Source organism: Talpa occidentalis, unplaced genomic scaffold (assembly GCF_014898055.3).
Source record: "Talpa occidentalis isolate TD23 unplaced genomic scaffold, MPIMG_talOcc4v2.1 talOcc4.16, whole genome shotgun sequence".
In the NCBI taxonomy this organism is placed as follows: Eukaryota; Metazoa; Chordata; class Mammalia; order Eulipotyphla; family Talpidae; genus Talpa; species Talpa occidentalis.
In genome coordinates, this window is record NW_023601653.1 from 82540946 (window position 1) to 82557748 (window position 16803).

The 16803-nt window shown below is 60.5% G+C and overlaps 3 protein-coding genes across 4 annotated transcripts; 1 reads left to right on the forward strand and 2 right to left on the reverse strand.

The window, feature by feature from the left end:
• The first annotated feature begins 459 nt into the window (after positions 1-459).
• On the forward strand, positions 460-5237 carry MARCHF9 (membrane associated ring-CH-type finger 9). Its single transcript, XM_037515457.2, has 4 exons — positions 460-801; positions 1715-1870; positions 2473-2665; positions 3216-5237. The coding sequence occupies exons 1-4, from the start codon at positions 460-462 to the stop codon at positions 3548-3550; spliced, it is 1026 nt and encodes a 341-aa protein (XP_037371354.1). The 3' UTR covers positions 3551-5237.
• Positions 5238-7647: 2410 nt separating this feature from the next.
• LOC119248104 (25-hydroxyvitamin D-1 alpha hydroxylase, mitochondrial) lies at positions 7648-11277 on the reverse strand. The gene is given in 10 exon segments (XM_037515085.2): positions 7648-7790; positions 8111-8308; positions 8575-8653; positions 8843-9015; positions 9217-9341; positions 9344-9388; positions 9463-9663; positions 9737-9939; positions 10351-10541; positions 11082-11277. Coding segments are annotated over 10 exon segments (1524 nt in total). The 5' UTR covers position 11277; the 3' UTR covers positions 7648-7676.
• Positions 11278-11946: 669 nt separating this feature from the next.
• Positions 11947-16772, reverse strand: METTL1 (methyltransferase 1, tRNA methylguanosine). Of its 2 annotated transcripts, none has more exons than XM_054696736.1 (6): positions 16657-16772; positions 14463-14626; positions 13386-13546; positions 13180-13293; positions 12974-13075; positions 11947-12827 (listed from the first exon to the last, which is right to left on the reverse strand). In XM_054696736.1, the coding sequence occupies exons 1-6, from the start codon at positions 16764-16766 to the stop codon at positions 12672-12674; spliced, it is 807 nt and encodes a 268-aa protein (XP_054552711.1). In that variant the 5' UTR covers positions 16767-16772; the 3' UTR covers positions 11947-12671. The 2 variants fall into 2 exon arrangements, with proteins under 2 accessions (XP_054552711.1, XP_037370983.1); XM_037515086.2 differs by having other exon boundaries at positions 11948-12827; positions 13386-13570.
• Positions 16773-16803: the final 31 nt, after the last annotated feature.

A 16803-nucleotide genomic window follows, 5' to 3' on the forward strand; every position in this document is an offset into this window, starting at 1 on the left:
CGCGCAGCCGCGGCCCCGCGCTCCCCGCCCGCCCCTCCCTCCGGCCTCACCGGCGCCGGCCCCGCCCGCCCCGCCCGCCGCCGCTGGGGGGGTCTCCGCCGCCGCGGCCGCCGGAAGGAGCCGCCATTTGCCGCCGCCGAGCGCACGGGCCGAGCAGGCGGAGCCGGGAGCGGCGCGGGCTGGGCCGGGAGCTCGGAGATGGGGGGCGGCCCCGCCGCAGCGGGACCCGGGCGCGCGACCCCGGGCGCCCGGCCCGCGCCGGACCCGGACCCGCGGGGCGCGGCGCCCTGAGCCCCTCCCGCCCCCCGGCATGGCCGCGCGCCTCGGCGCCCCCGGGCCGCCCGCCCCCCTGGAGCCGCGGCGGCGGCAGCGCTGAGCGCCCCGCAGGCCCGGCGCCCGGCCCGGCGCGCCCCCCTCCCCCGCGGCGCCCCCGCGGCGCCCCCGCCCGGCGCCCGGACGATGCTCAAGTCGCGGCTCCGCATGTTCCTCAACGAGCTGAAGCTGCTGGTGCTGACGGGCGGGGGGCGGCCCCGGGCCGAGCCGCAGCCCCGGGGGCGCGCGGGGGGCGGCTGCGGCTGGGCGCCCTTCGCGGGCTGCGCGGCGCGGGCGGCCGACGAGGAGGAGTACTACGGCGCGGGGCCGCGCGCGCGGGGCCTGGCCGGGGACAAGGAGCCGCGGGCCGGGCCCCCGCCGCCGCCCGCGCCGCCCCCGGGCGCGCTGGACGCGCTGTCGCTCAGCAGCAGCCTGGACAGCGGCCTGCGGACCCCCCAGTGCCGGATCTGCTTCCAGGGGCCCGAGCAGGTCAGGCGCCCGCGGCCGGCGCGGCGCGGGGGGGCGCGCCCCTGGGGCGCCCCGGGAGGCCGGGCGCGGGGGGCGGGGCCTGGGGCGGCTGGGCGGAACCCCGGCCCGGCGCGGGGGGGGCGTGAGCCGGGACGGGCCGGGGGCGCCGGGGCCCCGGTCTGGGGCGGAGGGGGCGTCGGGGCCCCAGGAGGGAGTGGGGCGTTCTCCTGGGAGGCGTCACCGTCCCCCCAGCGCGGGGGGCTCCCTGGCGCCCGCTTCTCGCCGGGGTCCCGAGGCCGGGGGGCCTACTCCCGGGGGGTGGCCGAGAGGAGGCGGCCTCCGCGCCCACCCGGGCGGGAGGGCCCCCCGGCGCCTCGCCTGGCTCGGGGTGTCCCCCGCGGGCACTTTCCCGCGCCCCTCCTGCAACTTTGCATCTCGGCCCCGGCGAGCTCTTTGTTCGCACGCCGGGTGGCTGTCCCGGGACAGTGCCCCGGCCAGCCCCGGCGCCGAGCGCGGGCACCCCGTGGTTAAAGGGGGCCCACCCTCCGCCGGTCCCCAGGGGTTCTCTCCCTTTTTGGGATTTGGAGCCGGGAACACTCCCCAGAGCAGGAGTGGGCAGGAGGGCACGGCCCGGAGACCCTCCCTGCTCAGAGCCGTCCGGGGCGACTTGCAGGCCGCGCTCCCCAAATTCTGGGAGGAGACGACCCCGCCCCCGCCCCCCAGGGCCTCCCCCCATCTGCGTGGCCCGGGGAGTCCACCTTCGGCTCCAACGCCTTCCTCTCTCTGTCACGGCCTTAGCTCCTGGCCCTGCTTGGGTGAAAGGCACCGGGGTTTTTGTTTTGTTGTTCTTCGTTTTTCCTTCTAAACGACCGAGGGAGGGGATTTCTCTCGGGGTCGCGGGGATCGCTGACGGGGCCCCCCGCTCTCCCTGCAGGGGGAGCTCCTGAGCCCCTGCCGGTGCGACGGGTCGGTGCGCTGCACACACCAGCCCTGCCTCATCCGCTGGATCAGCGAGAGGGGCTCCTGGAGCTGCGAGCTCTGCTACTTCAAGTACCAGGTGCTGGCGATCAGCACCAAGAACCCGCTGCAGGTGAGGCCCAGGGGACGCGCTCAGACCCAGCGAGGCCTTGGAGCCATCCGAATCAGAGGGTCGATTTCATCCGTTCAGCTTTCCCCAGAATCAGGGTCCCCCAACATCACGGTCTCCTGCCTGTCTGTGCGTCCTCCCACCCTCATGTATCCACAGACGAGCTGGGGCCACCTGTCCTCCAGGCACCGTCCTAGAAACTAGCACAGCACAGGGGAAAAGATGGTAGCCGCGCGGTGTTGTCTGTGTTACGCTCTTGGTGTGTGAGCCATTGCCAGGGCCCTCCCCGTTTTAAGGTGAGGACATTGATTAAAACACTCACCCGAGATTGCCAAGTAAGCGACGGAGTCAGGATTTGGAGTTTAAACCCGCGCGATCTGTCTTCGGAACGCTGGCCCGACGCCGTCTTTCTCAAACAAGACGGACGGCCTCAGACAGCGTGAGAAGGGCCGTGTTCGAGGTTTGCTCCAGGCATGGAGGAGCTGCTCGTTCACCCTGCCTGAGGGTTTTCCGGGAGCTCCGGGAGCATCCTTGTCCCCCAGGCCGCCCGTCGCCGGGCCTCCGTCCCTTTCGGTGACGTCTGGGTGCCCTTTTCTTCCCCACAGTGGCAGGCCATCTCCCTGACAGTCATCGAGAAGGTCCAGATCGCCGCCATCGTTCTGGGCTCTCTTTTCCTCGTCGCCAGCATCTCCTGGCTCATCTGGTCCTCGCTCAGCCCTTCAGCCAAGTGGCAGCGGCAGGATCTGCTCTTTCAGATCTGCTACGGCATGTACGGCTTCATGGATGTTGTCTGCATAGGTGAGGGCGCTTCCCCGCCCACCCGCCCCCCTTACCTGTTCAGAGTCTTTCTCCAACACTGACTTTCCCTGCGCTTTCCTCAGCGTCGTGGCCACACATCCAGCCACTTAGGTCTATTTTTTTTAAGATTTATTTAGGTCTATTTTTTTAAGATTTATTTATTTATGCATACAAGAGCTGGGGTGCAGGCCAGAGGTGGGTGTGTGTGTGAGAGGATTCACCAGAGAGAGAGTGGGGAACAGAACAGGCAGATTGACTGAGATCCACTGCTGAGGGGAGCAGCGGGGAGACAGGAGAGGTCCGCTGTGCCATGTGGGTAGCTCCCTGGCCGGCCGGGGATCGAACTTGTGCTGCAGAAGCTGCAGATAGCTTGATAGCGCTGTCTTTAGCCCCTGCACCTCCAGGGAGGCATTTAGGGCTGTCTTGGTGCTCACCCTCCCTGCGTCTCTAGCCCCTTTACAGCCCCGTCTCCTCACTCTGGAAAAAATGCGTGTCTCTCACCTGTGTCCGGGCAGCATTTGACCCTGGATTTCTTGTCCCCCTCGCTCAGGCCTCATCGTCCATGAAGGTTCCTCTGTCTACCGCATTTTCAAGCGCTGGCAAGCAGTGAACCAGCAGTGGAAGGTCTTGAATTATGACAAAACAAAGGACATAGGAGGAGATGCAGGGGGAGGGACGGCAGGGAAGCCAGGCCCCAGGACCTCACGGACGGGCCCCCCGTCTGGGGCCACCAGCCGCCCCCCGGCTGCCCAGCGAATGCGGACGCTCTTGCCTCAACGCTGCGGTTACACAATCCTGCACCTCCTTGGACAGCTGCGGCCACCAGATGCCCGTTCCAGTTCTCATTCTGGCCGCGAGGTTGTCATGAGGGTCACCACGGTCTGAACTGGACACCAGGAGCAGGGATCTCGTATCAGTGCGTCAGCCAGAGATGAGCTGTCATGGCTGCTGGAGGTACCACCTGGATAAGGTGTTTGGGGCACGGCACCCCCACCACTGAGGAGCTCTGTGGACAGCTTCAAGCTGGAGACATTATCTGGCCTGTACTGCTCGTTACGTGGGTAGAGACACCTGGATGACATTCCAGCCCCACTGACAGCCTCTCATCCTCATCCTGGGGCAGCCGGTGGGCAGGTGGGAGAGCAGCTTTTCTTCCATAGAGAACCGTCCTTACCTCAGCTCCTAGGGCCTCCAACCCCCCAGCTCCACCAGGGTGTCTTGGTGAAGGGGGACCAGTGCCAGAAGAAAGGGGCTGTTACCCCCCTCCCCCCACTCCCCAACCCATGGCCACAGGGCATCTGGCAATAAGACTAGTATACATTGACCTCCCGTTCCCTGCATGAGGGCGGGGCCTTCCCCCTGCCCCGCCCCCCATTGCATGGGGGGAGGGCATAAAGAATCATTTATATGCACTTGGAGACTCCTTTCTCATCTGGGGCTTTTCTGGAGGGTGGGGAGGTGTGGGGAGGTTTCTCTGCAGAGGTTGCAAATCCCAAATGCAGCAGTGGGTTGTGAGTTGGAGGTGTAGCTCCCATTTGCTGGTGAATAATTTCCATTGGCTGCTAGGTGGCAGTGCTCCGAGGTATCTAATGGGTGGACCTGCCACCTGCAAGTTGTGTGATTTTAAAAAAAAAACTCTGCTGTGGTTTTCCTGCCTACCTCATAGGGTTGGAATGAGGATAAACAGGGACAGGTTGAATGCCACTGTAAAGAAAATCAGTGATGGCAAAAAAGATTTCTAGACTAGTTGAGGGTCCATTTATTTCAAATAGTAGTTGGTGAACAAATTCCAAAATGTGTTTTTCATCTGGAGTTGCACAGAGCCTTGGAAACTTGTGTTGAGTGTCGTAATAGATATGGAAATTTAAGGGGGAAATAGACATTGCAAATGCGAGCGATGGTGGTTATTCGCAGGAACAAGAGCTCTTCCAGTCTCCTAAACGTTGGAGGCTGGGGCTAGGGGGATGCTGCAGCAATCCTTTTTGCTCTGGGGATCATGTGGGTTCTGTTAGTCCTTCCCAGGTAACGCACTCACTCAGACAAATGGTATGAAGTGAATTTGGACTCGTTTGGAGTGATCAGACACAACATCCTAACGTTACGAGTTTCTGATCCCAGGTTAAGCTACTCGTGCGATAGTTAAGGGTTCCAGGGCCGACCCTGGTGAGCCCCAGCCAGCGAGTGGTATAAACGGGAAAGTGTCGTGCTTGACGGCAGCAGCATCAAGGGCTGTTGTTCATAGAGAAAGGGTTTGGAAAGGACTGGTTAAAATATGGGTCAGCCGGAAGCCTGGTCTCTTTCTGGTTCCAAAAACTCTCTACCCACCATCTCCTTCCTGAAGCCTTGGGACTGTGTATTATATGAATGATGGTGTTTTTTTAAGTGAACTATTCATCAGCAATTAAAATAATTCACACATTGCTAAAGTCCGATCTAGAGGCCTTTGCCATTATTGGTTCTGCTCTCAGAGAAGGCTCTGCTCCACCTTCTCCCTGTGGCTGTTTAGGAAAATGCTTCTCTACCAGAGGTCGCATATCTTTGCCCAGGAAATGGTCATTTCCTACCCCTGTCCGAAAGGGGTCTGTGTGTTGGGGGCGGGGGAAACGCAACGTGGGTTGGCTGCTGTCCATGGTGCTGGCACCCAGACTTGCCTGGTTGTGTAAGACTCAAAGCTGAACTCAAGCCTGAGACACCTGGAGGTGTGGAAGTGTAGCACTGCCAACCTCTGAGGGGATTAAAGTGGGGGGTGAGTGAAGCTGAGCGCCCCCATCTTTCCAGTAGGAAACCCCAGAGAGTCCCTTCCCATACCCCACCTGAGAGAGAAGGGCTACTCTTTACTGATATCACAGTTACCTGGAGTGACTTCTAGTAACCTGTCCTAGCAGACGGGGTTCAGTTTGTCATGACACAGATGGGGTTCCCTGTGCCACACTGAGCCCTTCCCTGCGATGGTGACACGCGAAAGCTTAGACATAACCAGGAGCATAGACACACTCACATGTAATCACACTGTCTCCATTTCTACTCTGAATCCTCAGCCCAGCCAGGTGGGACAGGATGTTTCCCCCCTTTTTAGCACCATTAGACATCATGACACAGGGTGGGTACTAGCAGCCCCTGCTGTCCCCTCTCTCCAACAAGACATTCTGGTCCAGGCTTAGGGGTCACATGACCTGCCGTCCTTGAGGAGTGTGGGTGTGCAGAGTCCTCATCACTGATCCTCGGAGAAAGGATCTGAGAGGAAGCTGGACTTCATTCTCCCCCAAACTCAAATCTAACGGTGTTAAAAATCAGGTCTCTTAGGTTCAGCTGAACTCAGTGGTAAGGAAGTGAGGGCGGGGTTTGGGGGACAGGAAGGAGTCGAGAGGAGAGGGAAAGGCAGACCAGCCTTGGTCCGTGCATAGGCCTCAGGTACACCTGCCTCTGCAGGAGGCCTGGTGGCTGATGGAGTCCCTGAGGTCAGAGAATCAGGTCTAGGGAGGGGACTTGAGGTGATGGGGAGAGGGAGGAAGTGTCGTGTGAAATTCGCATCTAAATTCAGCTATTTGGAATGTGGGGGGCTTGGAGCAGAAGGAGAGGAACAGGGCAAGTCCTGACTTGGAAAGGGTAAGTTAGGATACAGAGGGAGTTTCTGAGAAGTGTGCTGAGAGATTTATTTGTGTGGAAGATGAGTTAATCTGTATACATCACAAGGGAGAACTGTGCCCAGCCTCTGGGGGGCGGGGGGGCAAGAGTGCTGACTCAGGGAAACAGACTCCCTCGACCCACCCCCTTTTCCTGACGGTGCCCCAGGGCTTCTGGCCACCCCAACACTCGCCTTCATCCTGTCTGACTTCACTTCTGTATCCCTGTCTTTCTCCAAAGGAAATTTTCTTGGAACAACTTTCCAGGGAAGGCAGAGTGACCGTTCACGGATGTCCTGGCAGTCCAGCTTCCAAGAGCACTTTTACCAAAGAGCCGACCATCTCTCCCCAACCCATTTTTACATCATAGCCCTTTCAGTTACTTTTCACCACCACCCCCTTAATCTCTTGTTGGGAGCCAGACTTGGCTGTTCCCACTACAGACGAAACTGTCTGGGTTTGAGATGCGCACCACTCCCCCAGGTGTCTAGGCCTCCCGTCCTGTCCTTACGCAGGTCACTCCCAGGACGTGAGAAGCTGCGTGGGGATTTGGGCAAATGTCTTGCCTCTAGGTCTTGCGGGAAGTGGGAATAGGAGAGAAGTAATAAGTCAAAAGTCAGGGATGGAATATTGGATTTTTTTATTTCAAAACTGAATATTAAAAAAGTTCGCTGTATAAAAAGAAGGACTGGGCAGGGACACACCCAAAGCTGCCTCTGCCAGGGCACTTAGTGGTGGGCCAGCCAACCTCCCAGAGTCAAATGAGTTTTTAAAAAGTCACAAACCAGACAAGGACAGACTCAACTTCCTAGGTACAAGATGAGGACAGCGCGGGGTAGACAGAGCCTGGTCAACTTGTCCCTTCTGCCACATGGTTCAGATTCAATCTGAGCATCTGCACGGTGTCACCTAGTTAGGGATAGGCCCTGGCTGCGGAATATAAAGATGGGATAAGGCCGCATCTGTCCTCTGGAAAGAGCTCACACGCAAGGAGCAGAGGGCCAGCCAGCTGCAGGCCAAATGCACGGTTACCTAGTAAATGCCATGACAGGTGCTCAGCCAGCAGCAGCAACGGAGCCGCAGAAGCCCCGAAAGGTAGAGGTTGAAATCTTCCTGACGCCACCCGGCATCATTAGTTAAAATCCGAGTTGGCCCTGAAGGATGCATTTGCTGTGGCCGGGAGAAGGGCCGAGCAGGCAGATGGACGACAGCCTGCTTGGTCATCCATGTGCACACCTCCCTCCTTGGTGAGGGCGGCCGCAAGTACTTTGTTATGGTTACTTGCTCTAATTTGGTCAAATAGGCTTTGGGGTGCACACATCTGTCTTAGGCCTAGTAAACCCCTGTGATGATATACAGGGTGGCGATGACAGCTTCCTTCCACAGGACTATCTGTCCACAAACTGTAGGTTGATGCTCCTCTCAGGAACAAGGACCGTGCGGGTCATGGGTCTGACTGGGGCAGCGCCTGGCTCGGGCTGCACCTCAAAGTGGATCAAGATCTAAAAAAGGAGGAAGAAGGTTATAGCTCTTGGAGGGGTCGATAAAGGTGGGCTTGATTGGTGAAAGACTATTAGTATCCAGATGGGATGGCACCTGTGGCTGGTCGGGGACTCCTTAGTGAATGAGGTAAGGGGTTGTGGTAGGAGAGATAGTCTAAGTACCTTCTCTCCCATTATGGGGGAGGATATGGCAATGGGAAAGCCATCCTTCAGAGGAGTAGCTCTGCCAAGGCTTATCCACTTTCCTATGATCGTCAGGAGAAGAGCTCACGCGCAAGAAGGCTAGGCCTCGCCCTTCCGGGGAAGGTCTGATCGCTCACCTGGGCCAGAGCCATCTGCAGCTCCAGCTCTGCCAGGCGCCTCCCCATACAGCTGCGCTTGCCGAAGCCAAAGGGGAGAGAAGCAAAGGGGTGTGGGGCTGGGTCCTCCCCCAGCCACCGAGCCGGACGGAACGAATCTGGCTCTGGGAACTGGGCAGGGTCCCTTGAGGTGGCATAGTGACACAGCGTGACCAGCGTCTGGTGGGGGGGGAACCAGAAATTCCTTGTCAGGTTGGGCCTGGGAGTGCCGGAAGGGACACGCAGAGGACATGGACTGGAGCAAAGGCAGGATCTGGTTAGTGACGGGGAAACTTTCTGGGGCTACTTTTGGTTGGAATAATTGCTCTACTGCCCCATTGTGTCCTAGAGCGAGGCACTCAGGCAAGGGGAGGGTTGGAGAACAAGACCTGGGCCCATGATAGCGAGGGGTGGCTCAGGAAAAGGGACTGTTGGGCTCTACTCACATTTTTGGGGATAATATAGTCACCCACACGAATGTCTTTGTCTGGGACACGAGAATTTCCAGGTACCACAGGGTACATTCTGGGTTGCAGAGCACAAGAGGGAGACAGTGAGGTTAGGGCCCTAGACTCCCTGTCGTGCCCCCACTTCCAAGCCCACGCTCGGCTGGGGTACAGAGTGCCATTTGCCCTGCCCCTGCTGTGCCCAACCCGCTGTCTGCTTCCCTAAACCTTCCCAGCGTCCTCTGGCTCCTGACGGCTGCCCCTTCACCTCAGCACTTCTTTGACCACGGCCTTCAGCAGGGGCAGCTGGGACAGGGCATTGGCGGGTGTGTGGGCACAGGAGCCAGGGCCCAGGGCCGCAGTGATCTCAGAATGGAGTGCAGTCTGGACCTCGGGGTGCCGGGAGAGTTCATACAGAGCCCAGGAGAGTGTATTGGACACCTGCGGGAACGAGCGGCGCATCAGCGGCGCTGGGCGAGGAGACCCACGATGGGCGGCAGAGCGGGAGGCAGGCGGGAGCCCAGGAGGTGCTCAGCGGGCGGAGAGGGCCGCAGCGGACCTCCTGCAGCAGGGAAGTGGCCCCCGAGACTGGGGGTGCTCGGCTCTGCAAGGGGAGCCTGCAAAGTGGAGGCAGAACCTCACCGTGTCCACTCCAGCCAGGAGCAGCTCCGTGACGATCCCCAGGATGCACGCGGCCGGCAGCTTCTCGCGGAGCAGGAGGTGGGTCAAGTGCGCCCCGGGGCTCGCGTCCTCCTCGCGCCCTCCCGGCCCCGCAGGGCTGCGTCGGCCTCGCGCCGCTCCACGTGCTGCTGGGCTGCGTGGGCAGAAGGACCCTCGACTCCCGAGCGGCGTCACGTTTCCCCGTCCCCGCCGCGCCCCGAGTCTTACCGAAGGCGAACATCTGGTCCCAGTCCCGGCAGAGGCGGCCCCAGGGCCCGGGAACCAGGCGGCGCAGCCAGCTGGGCATCGCCATGGTCAGGAGCGTGGACACGAACACGGAGCCCACGGCGCGGATGAAGGCCTCGGTGTCCGCGGGCACTTGGGCGTCCAGGCAGCCCAGGCGCGAGCCCAGCAGCACCGCGGCGACGCCTGCCGGGAGGGGGCGCAGTGAGGGCGCGGGGAGCCGGGTGGGGGCCCGAGCCGGCGGGTGTCGGGGACTCACCTTCCAGCCCGAACTTGTAAAACAAGCCCGCCACGTCCCGCACGAGGGCGGGCGGCCCGGCGCCCTGTCCCCGCTGGCGCCGCAGGCCCCGCACGAGGTCGCGGACCACGCCGTCCAGGGGCTCCGCGTAGCGCGCGGCCGCCCGCGGCCGGAGGAGGAGCGGGGCCAGGAGGCTGCGGAGCTTCTGCCACTCTTCGCCCTCCCTGCGGGCCGAGAGGGGCCGTCGGGGCCGAGCGGGTGCGGGGGGAGGCGCGCGCCGTCCCTGACCCGGGAGGAGCCGCGGGGCCGGGGCGGCCAGGAGAGGGGTGCGCCCACCCGCCCCGCGCGCGCCGCTGGCCCTGCCCGCGCCCTCCCGCGCCCTCCCGCGTCCTCGCGCGCCCTCGCTCCCCGCCCCGAGGGGTCTGGATCCCGGGCAGCCCTAGTCACGGCGTCTCCGCGGCCCCGCGCGCCGCCCGCCGCGCCTCCCCGGCGCCCCGCGGGTTCTCGCCGCGGACAAGGAGTGGGCCGGGAGCCCCGAGATGCCAGAAGGTGGGGGGCACGGCCTCTGCCTCCCGCCGCTCCGACAGGCTGCGGACCCGCCCCGGGGCGGGGGCGGGCGGGCCGCGAGGACTCACGCGGTGAGCAGCCCGCAGGCCCGCTGGCGGCGGCGCCGGTGCTCCGTCCAGGGCGAGAAGCCGCAGCGCTCGGGCAGGGGCCCCTCCTGGCGCAGCAGCTGCTCGACGAGCGTCGGGGCCGCGAGATACACGGTGCGCACCGGCCCAAAGCGGGCCCGCCACACCGGCCCGAAGCGCGCGGCGCCCTGCACCTGCCGAGGGGCGCGCGGACCTGAGCCGGGGGTGTCCCGGGGCCGCGCGGGGCTCGGCAGGAGGGGCGGTTTCCGCGCCTCGCCACCGCTTCCCCCACTTCCCATGCCTGGAAGTGGGAGTGGGAAGGGCCACACCTCGGAACTTTGCGCAAAGCATAGGTTCAGGAGGGCGCTCTGGCCACCAGGCCGGGCAGAGGAGGAGGAATCCCCGGAGGCCCCCCACGCGAACCCCGCTCTGGGCCGCCCCACTGAGCGCGCCGGAGCGCAAGCAGCTGCAAGAGCAGCGTGCGGAGGGCGCGCGGGCCCTGCATGCACCCGCCTCCAGACTTCGGCTTATCTGGGCGCCTCTGAAGCGCTTGTGGGGCGCCGGGAGGACTCCCCGCAGTTCGCCCACTGCCCCAAGTCTCAACTTCGTCTCTTCCGTAACCCGAGGACAGCCGTTCTCACGGGCTATCCCCAGGGCGTCCCGCCCTCATCTGTCCTGCATCACCAAAGTCGGTCTCCCCAGGATTCAGGCCCGGGTGCAGCTTCCCCCTCTACCTGCAGCTCGTGCAACCGCGACAGCCCCCCCTTGCAGAAAAGCTCTGCGAGGAAGCCGGGCACCGAGGGACCCGGGATGTCCGCCAAGCTCCGGGGTGCTGAGCCGAAGCCTCTGGAGCCCAGCAAGGGGCCCGGCTCTGGGACAGAGCGGCCTCGACGGAACAGTCTGGAGGCGAGCTTGAGGGTCTGGGTCATGGTCTGGTCCAAGCAGCCCGTCCTAGAGGCTTCTCTGGAACAGCTCGCACCCTTATTTAACCCTTGGGCGAGGCAGTGGCAACGCCCCCTCTCCACGCTCCTCAGCCAATCCCGGCTCCTTCGTGGTCCCTGCTGGGTACTAGCACCCAGAACAGTAGGGGGGGGCTGCTGACGCTCCCTGGATTTCCCGTTGTAACGGCCCTCTGGGGAGGAGTGGTTTGCCTCAGTTTCTCTAGTCCTGCAGCCTGTTTCTCTTCCTAGGAAAGGTTTGGTGAGGTTTGGGTGACCAAGACATGGCCAGTTCCTGGTATTTCCACCACTTCTGCAGGAAGCCAGCCCCTCTGCCCTCCCCAGGAATTCCCCGTCCTCCTGCTTCTCCGGGAAGAGGCACAGCTGCAGCCGACCCCGAATTTTCACAGGTCTGCACCTTCTCTGTATATGAGCAGGGCTTCCCTGCACTCCCTTATTTCCCCCACCACGGTACCCCAACACTGGGCAGAGGGCAGATGGGTTGCATTAATAGGGTTCAAAATGGTTTCCGGAGAGCCTTGGTGTTTGTTCCTTGGAGATGGGGGTGTGTGGTGGTGTCTCTGGGGGTCAACAGCGCTGTCTGCCAGTCATGGGAATTTTGGACTTGAGGAACAAAAATGAAGCAACTTTTTGCAAATTAGAAAAGTTCAGGTTGTACCAACAGGAGGGGAGGGGAAGGACAAAGAAGCAGAGCGATTCCGCCAGGCTTCGGCGCTGAGTAAGGGCCGCGTGTCCGAATCCCCGCTGGCGCAGTTGTGGGGCTCTCTGGGCGGCAGCCCCTTCCACTTGACTCTCAGAATAATTCAGGGTTCAGCTCTCTGCTCCTCACTCCCCACCCCATCCCCATCGACTCTGCGCTGGTCAGCTCTGAAATTCTAGAATGGAAGGTCAAGAAAAAGGACAGGGTCTCCATCCCCGCTCCCAGGACTCTCCAGAGACAGCGCATAGACCTAGGGGAGACGGGAGACAGAAGGCACATGACACACAGTCTGGCCGGAGCAGCTTGGACACGCACCTATGGACGGGTCACGCCAGGACTGCAAAGCCAACACAAATGGACAGCTGACTTGAGCCCAGCGGGCAGTTTAGATGGACAGCGGGGACCTGCACTCCCTCCTCCAGCTGAGGAGAGGCCCTAGGGGAGGGTTTGCTAAGGGACAGCAAGACCCCACACCCTTCCCAGTCAGTTTCTTTTGCTTCCTGCTGGCAGTGCAGGGGGTAGCTGCGAACATCAGGGTTACCCCCTGGCAGTTCCCCCGTGTCTTGCAGAGATTGCTTCGTTGGTCCTGGCAGTCTAGCTGGGAAGACCCAGAGGGATGCTCTTCTTTCCCTGGAAGACGGGCCCAGCTCAGGCAGGGCAAGCAGTCAGTGACCAGGAGGGACAGGACTGGGGGTCACCGCCTGGAGGATGGGGTCCTCTATTCTTCGGAAGATGGCGGGGAAATTCTTTCCTCCATTTCGCAGAACTTTCTTTCCCTCCTCTGTTGAGGTGCCCAGATGCCTCACAATGGGGTCTTCACTCTGGGAGAAGTGAGAGGCCATTAAGTCTTTGCCTGCCTTTCAGATGGCCCCACCCCTCGGTGCCCATCCCTGTCCCCTGGCACCGAGCTGGGCTCATAGAAGGGGAGGACAGCATCTTTGCAATGTTCCGCAGGCCCCCTGCTTACCAGCTCCTCCAGAGGTACGCGCTCAAACAGGGGGTGTTCTTCAAAATGGGTACACATCCAGTCGTGTAACTCCAGCACGTCGGTTATGGTGTAGACCAGGCCCTGCAAGGCAACATCACCCTTCCTGGGGCCCGCGTGCAACACCCCCCTAAATTCTTAGTGGAAGGTCCCTGAGCAGGTCACCCTCCTGCCTACTCCCTACTTACCCCAACTCTCAGCACGTAGGCATATTCTGCCAGCAGTGTGGGGCTGATGATTCGCCACTTGTGCTTTGTCCGTTTGAAATGTGGGTCAGGGAAGAGGAAGAACATCTTTGTCAGCTGGGAGAGAGGCAGGAACCAACAGGACAGTGAGGGACAGCTCTCTGTGCCCCACCTGCCCACCAGCCTAACCCACCGAGGTCCCTTCCCACCTGGCCCTTGTGGAAGAAATTAGGCAGGTGTTTCATGGCATTGCTACGGAGACAGGCGATGTTCTGGAAGCCGCCTCCAGGAGCTGCTCGCAGGGCCCGGATCCGGTCCTGTACATAGTCTGAAACTTTCACCCGGATCTCCAGACCTAGGATCAGCGTGTCTGGGAACAGTGGTGACAATTCCACTGGACACAGAAATAGGAATGGAATCATCAACCCCAAATTTGCAGGAAGCGCAAAGGGGTCAACACAGGCAAGCACCTCATTCTGCAGCTACCAACATTAGGGATGGCCAGTGTGCACAGAAACACCCCTACGGTTGGTTCTGTGCTAGGGAAAAGGGCTGGGGGAGACCCAAAAATTCTCAACAGGACTGGAAGTAGGAGGGGCTGGGAATGCATGCATATTTGCAAGTTTTTTAGCATTTTCACACTGTCTCATTTAGTCCTCATAAAGTGTGGTGAATTGTGAATATGAGGCAACCGAGTCAGAAATGACCAAGGTCATAGATAGGACAGAAATGGAAAGTGAACCAAGGTTTTTGCCACCAAGTGCCATGCTCTTCCTCTCTGTCCCACTGTTTTATCTCACCTGTTTTAACCTAAAAACAGGTGAGTAGCTCAGTATGCATGGCGGGACAATATGGACAATGCAAAAGTAACCTGAAAAAGTAAGAGAGAAAAGCAGAACGTTCTGGTGAGGAAAGGGGTAGGGGCAGATGGAGTGGTGGAACCCCTGAGAAAAACAGTTAGGGATCACTGGTCACAGTGGCTCCTCTCTGACGCTTGTGCTGACCAGCTCACTGACCCGGCGCCTGGGGAGTGAAACGGCTCAGGGAGGGACTGGGCCAGACAGGACGACCCGGGTTCTAAGAGGCACGTGAAGAAGCCCCCTCCCTTCTCCAGGGCAAAGGCCACAGGCCCATAGCAGAGGGAAGGTGGAGGCTCTCCGGCTGACGTCACAGCACTAATGTCTGGTCCGAAGGGGAAAGGTCAACTCTGCCCCCCACCAAGCCTGCTGAGCTGGCGGAGCCTCGGTGTTATCTCTCCTGCCCCACTGACAGGGCCAGAGTGTTACCTAACAGGCCACCGTAGCCACAGCCTATGTCTGCAAACTCCACTTGGGCCTGAGGTCTCTTTTCTCTCTCGTCCTTTGGGTCATCATGGCCCTGGGTTTGCGCTGGTGGAGAGAAGAACTCTGGATACAGCTCAGACCAGTCCATCTCCTCTGGCTTCACAGGGCTAGTGCAGAGAAGAAATGAGAGACACGAGAACGCTGGTCATCCCCTTGCACAAGCAGTGCTCTGTGTGTGGGTGGATGGGGGAGGGGGGAGGCAAATGGGAGGGGGGTTGCTCAAAAAATCTTTAACAACAGGCCCTGTGGCCTCCAGGAGAAACAATGGAAACCACCCTTAACCCCCAGTGTGAATCATAGGCCCATCATGAGGCCCAAGACTGCTGATCTGCCCATCTTCATTTCTAGGGGTTATTAAAAAAAAAAAAACGCACACACCCAAAATGGGGTCATCTGTGCAAAGTCCACGGTCACCAAACCAAGACTTTCTAACTTAAGTCAGTTTCAGCATCTCTTAGGAGTGGAATTTTAGATTGAAATGGTTTTGAATTTTCTTTTTCTTTTCTTTTTTTAAAAATTTATTTATTTATGCATACAAGGACTGGGGTACAGACCAGGTGTGTAGGGGGAAATGAGAGGATTCACCAGAGACAGAGTGGGGAACAGAACAGGCAGACTGACTGAAACCCACTGCTGAGGGGAGCAGCGGGGAGACAGGAGGTCTGCTGTGCCATGTGGGTATCTCCCTGCCCGGGGATCGAACTCGTGCTGCAGTGGCTGCGGACAGCTTCACAGGTTGCGTCTTAACCCTCTGTGCCACCAGGAAGGCCCTGCTTTTTTTCTTTTTTTTTAAGATTTTATTTATTTTTATTTTTTTTAAAGATTTATTTATACAAGAATTGGGGTACAGGCCAGAGGCGCGGGAGGGTGACAGAATTCACCAGAGACAGAATAGGGAACAGAACAGTCAGATAGACCAAAGACACTGCTGAGGGAAGCAGCAGGCAAGACAGAAGAGGTCTGCCTCACCATGTGGGTATCTCCCTGGCTGGCCGGGAATTGAACCTGTGCTGCAGAGGCTGCGGACAGCTTCACAGCACTGCACTCAACCCACTGCGCTACCGGAGAGGCCCTTATTTATTTTTGTATAGAAGAACTAGGGTTCTTCTAGGTGTGGGGCGAGAGGGGGATGGTGGTGAGACGATTCCCCAGAGACAGAGTGGGGAGCAGAACAGGTGAATTGACTGAAATACACGGCTGAGGGGAGCAGCAAGTGAGACAGGTTAGCTCCCTGGCCAGGGATCAGACTCAAGCCATTGCGGTGGTAGTGCTGAGCTTTAACCCCCAACCCCCAGGCCACCAGGGAGGCCCTGGTTTTGAATTTTCTGATCAACACTAGTAAGGTAAATTGGCTGTTAAGAGCCCTGACTCTCTGTCTCTCTCACACACACATACACACACACGCACACGCACTCACAGAGTAACCTTGCTAGAAGCAACCCTCTCCCTCACACCCACTCCCCTTTGTCAACAATCTCCTGATTTACTCTCTTTTTGGCTATAAAACCTTCTCTTGTACAACTTCCTAGGGTGTTCTTCTAGATGGGCTGCTGGAGTGCTCTTCTAGATGGGCTGCTGGGTGCTCTTCTAGATGGGCTGCTGGGTGCTCTTCTAGATGGGCTGCTGGGTGCTCTTCTAGATGGGCTGCTGGGTGCTCTTCTGGATGGGACGCTGCCCAATCAGTGAACCGGTGGGTGGTGCGGTAAACGCAGTAGGTCTTCAGGTTGATTCGGATGAACTCCGTGCTTCGACAGCGCTGACGTGACTCTGCCAGCGCAGTCCTCCGTCGGGGCGCAGGGTCCCGCGTCCCGAGGCCGGTGCCCGCGGGCTGGACGCTCGCTCCCGGCGTCCGGAGGGACGTGCGCGGGGCAAACGCGTGCGCGGAGCTTGGAGACGCCGGTCTCGTCACCCCCAACAGAGGAAACGACATTCTGCCTCGACCACTCCAGTCCCCGCGCTCACGGCTCTTTCCAGACCCGCACAGCCGGCCAGACCGGGCCGGGACGCCCAGCCCCGCCCCGCCCCCCTGACACCACCCGAGAGTCCTGGGGTGCGCCCTGAGCACGCTCACCCCTTCCCGCGCCACGGCCCCCCCCGCTGCCCGGGTTCCGGCCCCTCCCCCCGCCAGCGCACTCACTAGCGCAGCGTGTGGTCCGCCATGGGGTTGGAGTGCGCGCGCTGCCGGTAGTAGCGCTTCTGCGGCTGCGGGGCCTCGGCTCCCGCCGCCCCGGCCTCGGCCCCCGCCATGATCGCGCCCCGGCGCCGGCGGCGCGGCGAGCCCACG

Coding starts and splice junctions, on each gene's coding strand:
- MARCHF9 (XM_037515457.2), top strand. CDS start 460: ATGCTCAAGTCGCGGCTCCGCATGTTCCTCAACGAGCTGAAGCTGCTG. Junction 1,871..2,472: donor GCACCAAGAACCCGCTGCAG/GTGAGGCCCAGG, acceptor TCTTCCCCACAG/TGGCAGGCCATCTCCCTGAC. Junction 2,666..3,215: donor CATGGATGTTGTCTGCATAG/GTGAGGGCGCTT, acceptor CCCCTCGCTCAG/GCCTCATCGTCCATGAAGGT.
- METTL1 (XM_037515086.2), bottom strand. CDS start 16,766: ATGGCGGGGGCCGAGGCCGGGGCGGCGGGAGCCGAGGCCCCGCAGCCG. Junction 14,627..16,656: donor GCGGACCACACGCTGCGCTA/GTGAGTGCGCTG, acceptor TCTCTGCACTAG/CCCTGTGAAGCCAGAGGAGA. Junction 12,828..12,973: donor GCGTACCTCTGGAGGAGCTG/GTAAGCAGGGGG, acceptor CACTTCTCCCAG/AGTGAAGACCCCATTGTGAG.